At 41.5% G+C, this 15,739-nt stretch overlaps 1 protein-coding gene across 1 annotated transcript in view; it reads left to right on the top strand.

The window, feature by feature from the left end:
- The window catches only part of jade2 (jade family PHD finger 2), a 190,604-nt gene that overhangs the window by 109,287 nt on the left and 65,578 nt on the right, over positions 1–15,739 (top strand). Inside the window, exons 7-10 of the mRNA XM_074610875.1 lie at positions 2,166–2,333; positions 7,036–7,152; positions 13,824–14,321; positions 15,029–15,193. Of these exons, the coding sequence (XP_074466976.1) occupies positions 2,166–2,333; positions 7,036–7,152; positions 13,824–14,321; positions 15,029–15,193 (948 nt within the window). The remainder of the gene's footprint in view (positions 1–2,165; positions 2,334–7,035; positions 7,153–13,823; positions 14,322–15,028; positions 15,194–15,739) is intronic.

Genomic DNA, 15,739 nt, shown 5'->3' on the forward strand with positions numbered 1-15,739 from the left:
GATGAAGTCTTTGATGTCTCATTTTCTTTCTTCCTGTTTTTGTACTTTTTATCTTCTTAGAACTGATGATGTATTCTAGCTTTGCAGTCATATAACATGCAACGTATCCTTCCTTCTGTTGAGTATGAGTGATTGCATACTGAGGCCTGGCTTGAATGTGCCAGCAATTATGTTTGGGGATGTCCAGGGTGTTTTTTTTAACCTTGTAATTTCATTTAGACCTCAAATAAAGGAGTGATAGTTTGATTTGACTTGTTAGAAATGAGATTTGATAGATCTGACACAGACGTTATAGCAATGGAGGCGTTAAGAATGATTCACTCCCCGCAGTAGAGACCGTAAATCATATCTGACAATAAGGGCACTGGATCTTATCAAATATACAAGTCAGTGTGCTGTTATGTTGGCATGAAAAACGTTCAGGGCACCCCAATGTGCTAGCGGAAGGGGAAATGGGTGGAACGCTGATGTTACAATAACCTGCTGTGTTTTTAAAACAACACCAAGTGGCATTTTGGAAATGTCTTGCTTCCGTAAGTTGATGTAATTCCGGTTGAAAGAAATGTTTTGGGCGGGGACGATAATATGTGGAGGAATTGTTCAAGAGTGCATTCTTGTGTGTGTCTGTGTGTGTGTGTTATTGGAGCAGCAGTGAGCATAACCGTTTAAGGAGCTGTAAGATTAGTCAAAAGGGAGAAATGAGGAGTTTGTTGCCATGTGTTAATTTGCTAATTTTATATGATAAGCAGCTGACTGTAATTGCTTTTTAAGTTTTTCGGTTTACATGCAGCAACCGCTGAAAGTATGCAAATATGAAAAGTACTGAGACGACGGGGTGGCCTTGTGGTGCAGCTGGTTAAAATCCTGTCTGGGTTCAAATCCAGCCTGTTTTAAATCATCGTTCTTTCCTCCCAGTCTGGCTCCTCTCTCACTTCTTTATTGAAGTAATTTAAAAAAAAGTGAGAAACACATTTTTTTTAAACCGATTAGGTAAAAGTTGTACAGAAGCCAGCAGAGGCTGTTTTTTGTGCGTGTTGGAAAATTCATATTATCCGTTTCACAATGTCCATGTGTATTCACTGTGTGTGTGTTTTGGGTTTAATTTCCTGATGGCATGGCCTGTGAGTGCATGGCACAGAGGCTGACTATCAAACCTCAGATGCTGCAGCTCCTTTGCAGTCATTTTATAATGACAACATGCCTTTAACAAAGAGAGATGAAATAATGAAAGTGATTAGAGTAAAAGAAGTAGAAAAATAGGGTTGCTCCCTCTAATCGTCGTTTTGGTCTAAGATTTCTGTAAAAGATTAGTCATTTTTTATGCTTTTTCCATGCTGAATGATTAAATCAACTAATCGATTAATCGACAATATCATATGAGTGTTAGTCGAATAAGAATTTCTTTGGTCGAGGACAGCATTAGTAAATAGTGACAGTAGTAGATTATGTTTCTAAACTTTATTTTCAAGGCGTACTGAAAAGAGCTGAAAGCACTGACTGTCTTGTATGGTCTTTTAACATTACGCTTTATTTACTTCCCACCATCTTATTGGGAAAACCATGTTAAAGGGATAGTTCAACATTTTGGGAAATTCGCTTATTCGCTTTCTTGTCAAGAGTTACATTGATAAGAAGAAGAAGACGATTGATACAACTCTCATATCTGTCTACTAAATATGAAGCCAGCAGCGGGTTGGCTTAGCATAAAGACTTGAAGCAGGGGGAAACAACAACACTGCTTCTGTCCGAAGGTGACAGAATCTGCCTACGAGCTCCTTTTAAAGTGACGTATTTAACCCCGTTATATCTTGTTTGTTAATCCATACAAAAACCAGAAGAGGTGGATTTGTGTTACCTTCAGACAGAGCCAGCCATAACGTGTCTCTCATCACTTTGTTCTTGTTCTGTTGCTCACTCTATACTCTGTGATGTGAAGACTATTTCTTCTGTTGATAATTGATAAGTTGCCCACTTCAGGGATATTATATACCATGATGTTTAGTTCTTTGTCGTATATTTGTTTGCTTTCAAAAACAATGGAAAAAGGAAGCATGCTTATCTGGATGCCATGTATGATTTGAGGATCCAACCTTTCACAATAACAATATTTGAAGCATAAAGTGTCTCTCTTTGTCTAACTTTTCTTTCTCTTCTCCACGTCGCAGGCGTGTTACGGCATCCTGAAGGTACCCCAGGGGAACTGGCTGTGTCGGACCTGCGCGCTGGGCGTCCAGCCCAAATGTCTGCTCTGCCCTAAGAGAGGGGGGGCCCTCAAGCCCACCCGCAGTGGAACCAAGTGGGTCCACGTCAGCTGTGCCTTATGGATCCCTGAGGTAAGACCCACAGGGGGTCAAATGATCCAAATATAGTACGGCGTAGATAACTGTTCCACTTTCCTTTTTTTTTTTGCCATGCTTGCCCCTCTGTGCTTAAGGTAGTCTTTTTCCACATGTCCTATATCTGGTGCAGGACTCGTTTCTTCCAATCAAAGATAGGCCTACCGTTATATATTGTCTTTATGATCTTCGTCACACACCAAACTAGACGTCTACTTGTTGCACTTAATGCCGCTGTTGATGTAGAAATTGGTATTCATGCCTCCTCTTTTACCTCTGAGTGTTGAATATTGGTGCACAGTGGCACAGAGTGTTTTTTTTTTTGAGTGCATACAGCTGTAGTCATTGTCAAAATTAGTGTAAAAACTAGGGCTGTCAAAGTTAATGCGATAATAACGAGTTGCTGAAAATTCATTTTAACGCCACTAAATCTTTAAAACATTTTTTAACCACATTTTTTGGTTGTGGCGGGATTAGTTTTAAAGCCATGTCATCCCAACCATGTCATACTAGCTTGAAGCAAAGGAGGCTAAATAACCATAATAACCATTCACAAGTATCATTAAATCAAAAGAAAAGAACGCTTGTGGTGATCGGCTGCGAGCAAAACCATACAAATAGTCATTTCTTTTTCTAGATCTTGGCACAAAAAGGATCGGTTGCAGGTATCGTTTGACTGGAGAAGTTTCAATACTACTTGTTACTAGGTTATTCGATTGATACTTTAAAGGTATTGAGTACCGTTACCCAGCTCTACTCTTCTTGATACTATATCAAACCTACATGTAGTACCAGAAAGTATCCCTCCACTGCTGTTCAGCAAGGAAACACCATAGAAACACAAAGACCGTAATATTACCTATTTCTATACCCATTTAATGTTGTTAACCGACTGTTAAAGCATCATTAATTTCAGCTGAGGAGGGATGGATACAGCGACCCATAACTCATTTGATCTACATATGGCCTGTGAGTGTACTTTAAAATATCCAAAAGAACTTTATTTACGGGAAATGTGGTCTAGACTTTGAGAAACGCTCGCACCTGTCAGTTTTTTCCATTTGGGTTTCCTTGTTTTAGTAAATGCTTAAAATACTTCATTTAGCTTCTTCAGTCAAAACCTCCCTCTCATCAGTCTGCAGATAATGTAAATTGATTCACGAGGAACCTGTTTGTCAAGCGTGTAGCCAAGCAGCCGCTCATTTCCACTCGATGTGTTTTGATGATACCTTTTGGAAACGTCTCATCTGAAAGCTCCAAATGGACATAAAGCAGCCGCTCATTTCAGAGGTTCAGGGACGGATGTTGCTTCATGCCTTGCACACACCTTTAAACTGTTAAGGCAGTCAGTCATGTGTCTTCAGCCTATTCAGGAACACACTCCACCAGCACATTCCTCAGTAATAGAGTGACTTTTGGCAGCTCAAACCTTTTACTTCTAATTGCCTTCTGTCACCCTTGATTGGGCTAATTGTTTTCGTTGCTACGTTCGCTTTTGTTTTCTCTTCCTACCGTGGAGGGAGAGAAAAAAAAGATAATTTGCATGCCGTCTGTGCGTTTGTGTGTTTGTGCGCGTGTCCTCGCATATACTGCTCGCATGAGCTAAAGAGGCGCTAATAGCAGACGTCTACACAAATAAACACGCGGCACACGGCACACACATCACAACACCGGCTAGTAGATTTCTACTGAATATGATAGTAGTGGAAATTTCCAGAAAAAGAGGCTCTGTGTGTGAGAGAGTGCCATTCATAGAGAGTGCTGGGTTGGATGCATGTTTGTGTGTGTGTGTGTTTATGTGCATGAACACACCACCCTGCCTTCAAACGATATAGCCCCCCTGCAGGGCTGTGTGTATAGCTGCCGTCTGCCCTCTGCCTTCCACCCCTAGAGAGAGGTCCCTCTTTAAACGGCTTTTCACAACACACACACACACACACACATACACCCATTCACAAAGACACGGAGCCCCTCTTTTAAAATGCCTTTTCATTTAACACTGTGATTTCCACCCGTCTCCACTGGAGTGATTTCAAATTTTGACAGTTTTCCGTCAACCGGCTTTGAAATGTGAAGCAATTGGGGCTAGAATATGTTAATCGGGGAATGGGCATGTTAAAGACCTGCATGTGCTTACACACACATACAGTAATTATTAAGGCTGTCAAAGTTAACGCAATAATAACGCATTAACGCAGACTCTTAACGCCACTAATTTCTTTTTAACACATTAATGCAACTTGTGATTTTTAGGTTGTAGCGGGCTCAGTTTTAAAGCTAGAGTGAAGAAACTGGCATCATATGAAACTAGAAAACCTAAGGAACAATAATATTGGTTTATATTTGTTTAGTTTGTCCCACTGTTGCTTGGAGACTTGGATGTTGTGTAGTCAGATCAACATCTTGTCATGTTCTTCTTTAGTTTTAGTTAGTTATTGGTTCAATACAACCAAGTTAGTTCTTTTTTTTTTACTTTTGTGGTTGATTTTCTCCAGGCCTCCATCTCATCATGTTGATGAATCCATTGGCACCAACCATGTCATAGTAGCGTGTCTGTAAGATGACTAAATTATGCTCCAAACCTATGCTAAATTTTGGCCAGGAAAAACTGTCACTTGATCTCTGACCTCAAGATATGTGAATGAAAATGGGTTCTATTGGTACCAACGAGTCTCCCCTTTACAGACATGCCCACTTTATGATAATCGCATGCAGTTTGGGGCAAGTCATAGTCAAGTCAGCACACTGACACACTGATAGATGTTGTTGCCTGTTGGGCTGCAGTTTGACATGTTATGATTTGAACATATTTGTTATGCTAAATGCAGTACCTGTGAGGGTTTCTGGACAATATTTGTCATTGTTTTGTGTTGTTAATTGATTTCCAATAATACATATATACATACATTCGCATAACACAAGCATATTTTCCCACTTTCATGTTGATAAGAGTATTAAATAATTGACAAATCTCCCTTTTAAGGTACATTTTGAACGGATAAAAAGAATGCGATTAATCATGCTTTAATATTTTAATTGATCGACAGCCCTAGTGTATATACACCCACACACATAAATCTACAACCCTGACTTTTTGAGTATTGACAAACAAGCAGAAGAGGAGAAGGTGGAGGAATTGTGTAAAGTGCAACCTCTCTGATTCAAAAAGTGGAAATCCTTTTGCCATCGATCGCTTCGCACATCAGCAGTATAAAAGAAGCGAACATTGACGGTGACAGCTGTGCCATCATTGTCTGAATGGCACTTTCTATTGACATCCTCAATGGAGTGAAAATTGACCTCTACTCCGATCGAGTGTGCTGTACAAAAGACATCAATAATAACAGAAAGAGCAGAGGCCGTGTGCTTGTTCTGTGAACGAGCAGACGAGAGGAGGGAAAGAAAATCCGATATAAGTACAAGTGGACGAAGAGAGGGAGGGGCACGACCTGCGGAAATCAGTCGTCAGCCTGTTAATGCAAGCGTGAAGGACAAGGAGAGAGGGCGACGCCACGAATGTGAGAGAATAAGTGAATGTGGAAGAGGTGGAATGGTGTTTGGAAAGAAACAGGCAGCAGAGGAAGGAAGGAAGAAATGGCACTTTGGAGATGAGTGCTCTCCACTCTGTTCTGCATGGCTGGTTGGCACAGGTCAATGACTTTTTGGTTGTATTTGGTGGAGAAGGGTTTTGGGCCAAAGCTGTTCTGAATAGACCGCTCAGAGAGAGTGAGTCACACTGGGCTTTACAATCCTGTTTTTCCAAGAAGCCCAGGTGTCCCCGCTCCGGGTCCAAGGACAGACTTACTAATTCCAGATCTTGGCTTTTGAAATTTGAAGACACTGAATAAATTATCATTCAAGCTACAATAAGTTGATTATTATCATTGAGTGGATGGTTTGGTGGAGATGAAATCATTTTATAAAGTGAGGACCGTTATCCAGAGGAGGTTAATCTAGAGACTTCTTGCTAAATAAAATGATGGGTGAAGCCCGATCTCCAGCTGGTAATTGTTGTAATATTTATATTAATGAAATAACTGAGCGACCCAACAACTACCAATTTTTATTTTTATTATTATGTTTTTGGGTGGTCCGTCCAGTTCATTCTTGGGAACGCAATATCTCTGAAACGCCTGGAGGGAATGTCTTCAAATGAGGCACAAACATCCACTTGTACTCAAGGATGAACTGATAAGATTTTAGTGATCAAAGGTCGCTGTGACCTCACGTCCATCCCTCTCACGTGATTGTGATATCTGAGGAATGCTACGTTATCTATTAATGGTTTGGTCTACAAAATGGTAAAAAAAAACACCCAACACAGGTTTTTCAGAACTCAATAATACGTCTTCATATTGCTTGTTTTGTTCAACCAACTGTCCAAAAATCCAAATATATTCACTTTACATTTTTATTTTTTATACAAAACACAGCAAATCCTCACTTTTGAGAAGCTGGGACTACAATATGTTTATCATTTTGCTTTAATAAATGAGTCAAATGATTAATATTATCGCAACATTTTCTGTTGATGGACTTCTCAGTAAATCAAATAGTCATTTCAGCACAAAAAAATATGAAGATGAAACCTGTTATATGATGATGATGAACAAATACGATTCATCTCCATAAAATGTTGATCATTCATCACAATCCTTGCTTTGTATCATATGTATGTGTTTCTACTTGTTCCCTGCAGGTGAGTATAGGCTGTCCAGAGAAGATGGAGCCCATTACCAAGGTGTCCCACATCCCCGCCAGCCGCTGGGCTCTGTCCTGCAGCCTGTGTCGAGAACACACGGGAACCTGCATACAGGTACTTTATTCACTTTATTTGTTTTTGTACTCTGCTTTTCATGCGTGTTGGATATGCTATTGTCAGTAGGCGATCTGTTCAATTCAAAGGGCGCGATTCAGAGAAAAGGTCGCAGTTACAAATCCGTCTGCTACTTCAGCACCACGGACAGCGCCATGGATTTATCAATACACATCACATTTAAATATATACACATTTATCAATACCCAGCCGCTTCTGGGACGCGCGTCACGTTTGAATTTTGTTCTGACGGCTGCCGTCCACTATTACGAGCCAGACAGATGAACTGTTCATTTCGTTCCACCTCTTCATCCTTTTTCCTTCTTCTTCTTACTCTTCCAATCGTCATGCAATGTGCATGCACACTGTATATCATCTGCAGGTGGCGTTGGAATGAAAACAAGCTTGAAGAAAATTGGTGAAAGTTTGAATTGTGTGTGAAATTCAATATTAAGGTTTGACTTTTGGAGTTCATCCTTACAAACAGATGGGATGCACATCCTGACATAAAGCCTTACAGGCACACCCACACATAATCGTACTGTTTAAAGTATAAACTCGACACACACACACACACACTCTCTCATAAAATGTCTCTCAACAACACAGATCATCGTAGTTCTTAGCCTCCCGCTGGGCACGGGTGGATTTGTTTGAACCTGGCACCTCTTAAACATGCTGCTGAGTACGCAAACAAAACCCCTGCTGACACACTAACACTAACACACTTTACAGCTATAAGCTGGCGGACTATTCAGCTTTAAAAGTGCCCTCAAGGTGAACTGGATTCCTGAAGCCCTACGCTCGCTGTATACACATATGTGCTGGATGTATATCACCGTGTGTACCTACAAGTGTGTCCAGATGCTTGTTGGTGCAGCAGTGAGGGTGTTTGCTGTCACAGTCTTGATGCTTTAGATTAACAGCGAGTCCTTGAGGCAGAATCACCCATAGGGAGAGAGTTTCTCTCTCCTGTTTCCATGGCTGGAGGCAGGCGGCTGCACAAACACACTCACTGATCAGCTGCCACCGCACACAGGAGGTGGAGATGCAGCGCTACACGGCACCATGAGCAGCAGGAGTCCTGTGTGGGCTCTTAACGTAGAGGAAAGTATGAAAAAGCAAATCAGTTTTCTGTCTTGAAAGGTTTAGGCACAGGAGAGTCTGAGAGAGAATAAAAAATGTGTTGTCAGTCTTGATTTTCCCAGATTTTCTTGTGTGTTTAATGCAGAGTAGGTCAGATCAGAGTTTTCCCCTTCTAGACCATTTTTTATAGTGTAATCCACGTTGCTCTAACATACTTCAATTTTTTGGTTATTTTGTCTTTTTGGAAATTTGGTGAAAACAAACCTTTTGTTCGTCTAATGACACCTTCCTGTGTCTCATTTCATGTGCTGACTCATAATGATAGTCGGGTGTCTGAGGGTTCAGACCAAACTGTTTTGTATTTAATGACTTGCTGTATTAATTGCCAAGTTCTCCCAGTGCAATGAGACTCCTAATTAGTGCTTTATTAAACAAAGGTTGACTCGAAAGGTCAACCAGTCAAGCCTGTGCTGTATTTGTTATATTATAGTGATCATATCCTCCCATGCATACTGTTGTTATTAGTGTAGGCTTACACCATGTAGGACACCACATGAAAGGCTTAAATTCAGACAAATCAATGTCTGAGGGGGAAAAATAAGTTTTCAAATGAATATCGAGATAGTCCACGTAAGCCTAGATTCCCACTGGGCATGAAATGTTTGTAGATTTGAGGAAAATCAAAGGTTTTGAAAACGAATGGATAAAATATAGCATCAATATTCCTCAGGTGTTCGGCTCTTTCTCCATCCAAGGATCAAAACTATGTGATATGCTGGCACTGATCTACTGTAGCTGCGCTGCCAAGTCTTCAAATCAATAATTTCATCAGGATTTCTTCACTTGACAGGGTTAGAATTGAAAAGGTAGGGTTGGATTTTTATGACGAATGTCTCACTCCAAGGCATGCCAGTTTGAGTTCTTAAATTCTTGCCAAACGATATTTGGAGTAGATAAAAAAAAAAATCCTTGAAATTGCTGCTGTCCTCATGATCCTGTGTCCGGTGGCTAGCTCTTAATTATGTAGAACTGCTCAACAGATGTGTGTGGGAAGTAATGGTCTTAGGTGTTGTTTGTTATCAGACAAATTAAAACAGTTTGAGGTGCTTCTGTGCCTAACATCAAAGATGATTAAACTGATGAATGAATGCTGTAAGTTCGTTGGAAATCTAATAGAAATGAAGACTATGAATGTTGAGTCAACAGGGGTTTCTGTCCTTGTCAGAAACATGCCTCTGCATTTTTTTGCTTCCGTGTTGGCGAAAGCTGCGGCCAGAAGATGCATTATGTTTTCAGGTTTTCCGTCTGTCCGTCCCATTGGCATGAACACAATATCTCAGGAACGCCTGGAGGGAATTTCTTCAAATTTGGCACAAACGTCCACTTGAGCTAATTAGATTTTGGTGGTCAAAAGTCACTGTGACCTTGTTTTGGGCCATAACTCAAGAGTTAATATGCTTATTATGACAATTTCATACAAATGTCTAATTGGATAAAATGATGAAGTGATGACATGTTGGACAGACATGGAAGTAAACTGCAACTCGACTGGTTGGCGGAGGCATAAGCAAGGCGTTAATTTTAGTTTATCAAACTTCTAAGAATTACAATTAGGAATGCTCTAAAGCACAAACCCAGGAGTGAAAAGGTTCCTTGCTTAGTGTGAAGAATAAGACACATGTATCAAGCGACTTACTCCTACTTACAGCGAAGTTTAGGCGTACAGTAGGTTCATTTTATTTGTTTGAAACATTCTTGTTACAATTAACACAATTTATTGTGTTTAATATGTAAACATGAGGATGAATTAATTGGACTTTGGCTGAACTCGGACCAAAAGAAAAAGAAAGCCAAACTGGAGCAGGGAGGAGAGTCTGCTGTTGATAGAAGAGGTTCATTAGAGAAAATATAAAATTTCACTTTCAACAGTTTGATAGATATGTGCCCAGATCTCTCTCATAGGGCAAAATAGAATATGATTAAATCAAAAATATGATTAATATCTTCTTTTTGTATGGTGACCTCCTGCAAAGGTTTGAAGATAACAAGCATGTTGTTATCCACAAACACCTACAAGTACTCACTCAGCATAGGCAATGATAAAACCATTATTAATGAATCCCTGCCAGAACTGAGCAGGTGCAGTCGAAAAGGCCAGATGAGTAGTTTTTGCGACGACTCTTATCAAAACGTACCAAACAACACATCTAATCGGCTCCACGCTGTGTTCAACCTTTCGCCTTTTGACACCAAATAAGTGAGAGCAGCTGCAGCGGGCTCACCCTGACATTTGGGGAAGTTGGTAATAAAACGGGTCTACAGTACAGACTGTAACTCCACTTTTTAACAAGATGATGTATCACTTTACCGGTGACATGTGACTATTGGATCACGCCACTGACTTTTCATACCATCGGCAACCTTTTTTACACAGCTGACCGTTTTTATACTCACAATTTTGTTGCAGATCAGGCCAACTAAGGCTGGGAGGGTATACATCGGCACTCATACTGGTTTGTGGTTTCACGTGGATTCATATGCATGTCCAGAAGTTATGTAAGTTGTAGTTCAGGCCTTCTCTCTGTTTATCCTCCCAACACATAAATAAGCCTCGATACTGAGTCAACAAGACTCGGTAAAGACTGAGTATATGACCGTGTAAGGTCAGCCTGTGAATTTGTAGCTAAATTGTTACACAAATAGTCAGTGGTCATGTCTATAATGTTAAATCCAGCAGTACATGTCCACCAGGTCTTGTGAGGACACTAGGGGACGCGCTGCTCCACTCAACTGGCCATTCAGGCGGTGACGTACCCTCTCGTGGTTTCAAACAGGAAACAACATGGTGGCCTGCTCGTAATCTTTCTGTTATTCCGTCTAAACAATCCACCAAAATCTACTTCTGAAAACATTTTAAGGAAGAAATAGGCGACGCCACTGCTGAATCTGGTTTCACCTAGTATGCCAGCTTGGTCCAAGTTTTGTGAGTCGGACCTGTTGCGCTGGACGGGCTCATTTGCATAAAGCTGAGATTTTTCAACTTTATGCAAATAAAGACACTCTCCTACTCGCCGCAATACTCCCACCATGCACTGGGCGACTGCTTCTCCTGCTTTCCATAGGAAGTTAATGGAAAGCACTTAATTCTCCTCTGTCACCAAATCAGGTGGAACTACGCCTATAAAGGAGCACTCGCACCGATGAGAAGAACCGCTGACACGCCACCCCCGAAAACGTTGTCTGTTTTGAAAGAGCAACGGCCAATGAGGAAACACCAACACTCGGCCGACCAATCGTGTAACTTCATCACTCAGTCAGTCAGTCACTCACTGACTCAGTGGCCCTCTGCGGTCCAGCCAAAAAAAAAAGGAAACGAGAGAGAGACAGAGAGAAGAGAGGGCACAATAGAGAGAGAGAGCAGGCAGAATTAAACCTAAACTAAACAGGAACTTGTATTTATTGTGGTTTCTTACCAAATAAAACCTAAACAGATAGACCACTCAGGAAACACTCAGGTTGCGGCCTCTCACAGATTCCATGCCCCTCTGAAGGCTGAAAGGTTGTGATGATGAACTGGTTTTCCTCACGTACTGATGACCTACTTTAGTTTAAAATCAGTGTTGTTGGGGGTGTGACATTGAGTGATGAAAAAAAATGCAGCACAGACTAGCGTGAGTTCAAGGTAGTTGCTGCAAAAATAGGATATAATGGCCCTTAAAGTTGTATACTGTATATACAGTATGTTCATCTGCTTTTTTGCCACATCATTAGGAACCGCATTTGGAAATATTCCGAGGCATGATACCAGTGAAACACTTTTCATAAGGACTTCTTCGTCTACTTTTATGATTTTTATGTGTTCAGCTTCAAATAAAGCATTAATTGTAAAAGTTCAGTAGGCTTTACTGTTACCAAAGAGCTGATGCATGTGTGTTGTTGCAGAAAGCACTTGAGCCAGAGAGCCAGAGAGAGGAAAGGTGGTTTGTGAAAACGTAGAAGTTGTTTCCAGACCGTAGAGTCGGTAGGATCAGTCAGCTTTTTGTCACCATGCTCATAAACAACACAGAGAAGAGAGTCACCATCCTGCTGAATGCTGAACTCCTCTGAAAAGTACACGCACCGACCTGCACACACACACACACTCACTCACACACACGCTGACAAATGTGCACGTACTTGCACGCAGTGACAACAACACACAGCCACACACAAAATCACACCATGCCTGGAGGGACTCAGTGGGAGGCCGCCTCTTAGTATGACCTGTAATGGATAGCACTGAGAAACACACACACACACACACACACACATCCCAAGTTACCGAAATGTCAGCAGAAATGGGGGAACGGTGTTTGTTGTGACTTGTCTCATCTTTCTGCTTTGCTGCACTCATATTGGAACCTTGATAACAGAAGAAATGGACCGAAAATGACACTTTAAAACAAATAGCTGTGACAAAGTGTCTGAGAAATTGAAGAAAAATTGTGTCTGTGCGTGTGTGTGTGTTTAAATCCATGTGTGCTTCCGAGAAAGAGAGAGTCGCTCCGAGATTGTAACAAAAAACGGTTTGTTTTCTATCAAGCATTTCAATCTGCTTCTCTTTTTAATGAACCCACAGACATAATTAACACTCAAATGGGAGTTTATTCTTCCCTGTTTCACCTTCCATTCTTACTATTTTCTCTCCTCCCATAATTCCTGTGCTACATTTCTTGTTTGGCTCCCTACATCCTTCCTTGATTCCTTATAATCTTTCATCCCTGGTCTGTCCTTTGTGTTTCGACCACAGAGACCAGGGTCTAAATTAAGTTCCGGGGACATGTTACATGTCCTTTTTGCCCCCCTAAAAGGACCTGGTCGGGGTGTAGTAATTTCTAAAAGTACAAGAACTTGAATAGTAGTTTGCAGGGATGACCGTCGCTGATTGGTAAAAACACATACAGTGCCGCTGCTTCAACTTGTGTACCACTTCATTCATAAAGAAGGTACTCTGCTATCGATTTGGGACCATTTTAAGACAAGGGAAGAGCAGTTTTCTTTGTTTGATGATATTGAAAGTAAAGTTAGGCTCCGCTGTCGGCCTGCCGACTCATTTAAAAAAAGAGAAAGAGAGAGAGATTGCGAGGGCAAGCGGGTAATGTTAGAAGAGGGAGACAGTGCGGCGGTGCTGTGAGTGAGAGAAAGAAAAGTTATTTTCTGATTGTTTCACGAGGGTTACGTTCTAAAGCACAAATAAATAACCATCAAACACTCAACAGATGATTTACTGTGGAGACAGATGCTCTTAGTTTCATTTTCCTCCGCTGTATTTCATTCATTACATCCAACGTGCATCAGTAAATACTATGCAGCAGTAAATGTTGTCGGAGTGAGACGGGCATATTGAACAGCAGGCTGCAGAGTGTGTTTACCGCTGCGACCACCAGCAGCCGTCGTCCATGCAGACAACAGTGGGCTGAAGGAACCTTTTAGTCCTAAAAAGTCCCGGGAAGAAACCCGGCTCTATACTAACCTCCTCCTCGTTTTTTGCACTCTTATTCTATCTCTGCCCTTAACTGGATTTCCTCTCTTTCTTCCCCTCCCAGTGCTCCATGCCCTCCTGTATCGTGGCCTTCCATGTGACGTGCGCCTTCGACCACGGCCTGGAGATGAGGACCATCCTGGCAGAGAACGACGAGGTGCGTTTCAAGTCCTTCTGCCTGGAGCACAGCTGCACCGCCGGCAACAGCAGTACGGCAACCAACAACTTCTCCAGTTTGACCGGTGTGAGCAACGGCAACCACACCGCCGCTTCCACCACCAACGGAGCACACGCCGCAGCCAGACCCGACTGGGCCACCATCGGTGCCAGTTCTGAGCTCCGGACGGACCATCAGCACCAACCAAACTTCAGCAGTGACCCAGAGCAGAGGCCGGTATTGTACCCGATTGCGGTGTCGGCATCGGAGCGAGCTGAGCGGGACCAGCTGGAGAGAGAGAAGGTTAGCCAGAGGAAACAGAAGCTCCAGGAGCTGGAGGATGAGTTTTACCAACTGGTGGATCCCAGGGAGGTGGCCGAAAACCTGGCGCTGCCCGTCCCCCAGGTACGTTAAGCCATGGAACTATAACACTATGATTTGTCATATGAAATGATAAGAAATTACACCAAACACTTGTCATTCACTGTGATAGATACACCTCCATGTGCACCAAAAGACCTTATTCCTCCAGTCCACGAAGCTGAAGCCTCTTGCGATTGGCTGGAGAATATTGCCTGGTCTGACAAAACACAATAAATCTATGGAGCAATTTACAATCTTCTGAAATATAAAGTAATAATAAATGATAACTTGAAAAGGTCTCTCCATTTGCCCACACATTATTCAAACAGCTAATCATATATTAGTCGAGATGAAGAGTTTGCCTTCCACAAACATTAATTAAATGTAATCAGATGTGGTATTGATGAGTTGCATTTCGAGGGCCGGCTCTAGTGCGTCAAATAAAGTGCTCCCTATTCACAGGTAAACTGTCTGATAAATCACAGGCTTTTGTTTAGAACGCGCTGTGATTAACTGGCCTTTGCTTTCCAAGCGTGGTTGTGGCTGCAGGCATGAGCTTTTTTTCACTTTAAAGGAAGACTACAACTGTAAGCAAACAGCGTTTTATACATAGGGATGAAAACTCTGTATCATGCTTTGATGGCATAATTATTATTACTGAGATTTGTACATTCAGAGCAGTTTTTTAAGTACAATTTCTATCAGTTTTAAAATAAACAAAAATGGTAATATTTTGTCTCTTCTTCAAGGTGGACTTCTTATATCAGTTCTGGAAGATGAAGAGGAAGGCCAACAATAATCGACCTCTGGTGACCTTAAAGAGGGACGAGGTGGACAACCTGGCCCAGCAGGAGCAGGACGTCCTCTACAGACGCCTCAAACTCTTCACACACCTCCGACAAGACCTAGAGAGGGTGAGTAGGAGATGTGTTTGTGTGTGTTTGGTACTATGAAGCCAGTCAAAGTTGTTTCTATGTGCAGTGTATTATTCATGCAGGAGATAATTTTCCATATTGTGTGTATATATCTGTGTGTTTGCACACGCAGGTATATGCATGCTCGGTGCTCGATCCAGCCAGTGTTGCTAATATTTAAGGGGTAATTTACATTTTTCAGAATGTTAATTAAAAAGATCATTGACAGTATCATATAAAGTTGATTTTTGCTTTCATGAATATTAATGTTAAATGAATGAATAGCCTGAAGGATGGAGGCATAATGAAATAGCTGAATGATATAATGAGTGAATGAATGATAGCCCAGTGTTGAAAATGTAAGTGAAAATCCACCCGCCGCACAGAATTCATTTGGTTTTCTCTGCGATCTGTGTTCACTGTGACAGTTTATTCACTGTATGTAGAAGTCAGTCTGCTCAGAGGACTTCTTTCAGACCTGTTTTCTTGATGAAATCAACAGATGTGTTTTGGTTGGTGTGCTTTCTGGCTTTGGGACAGACAGAC

Source organism: Sebastes fasciatus, chromosome 16 (genome assembly GCF_043250625.1).
Source record: "Sebastes fasciatus isolate fSebFas1 chromosome 16, fSebFas1.pri, whole genome shotgun sequence".
NCBI lineage: Eukaryota > Metazoa > Chordata > Actinopteri > Perciformes > Sebastidae > Sebastes > Sebastes fasciatus.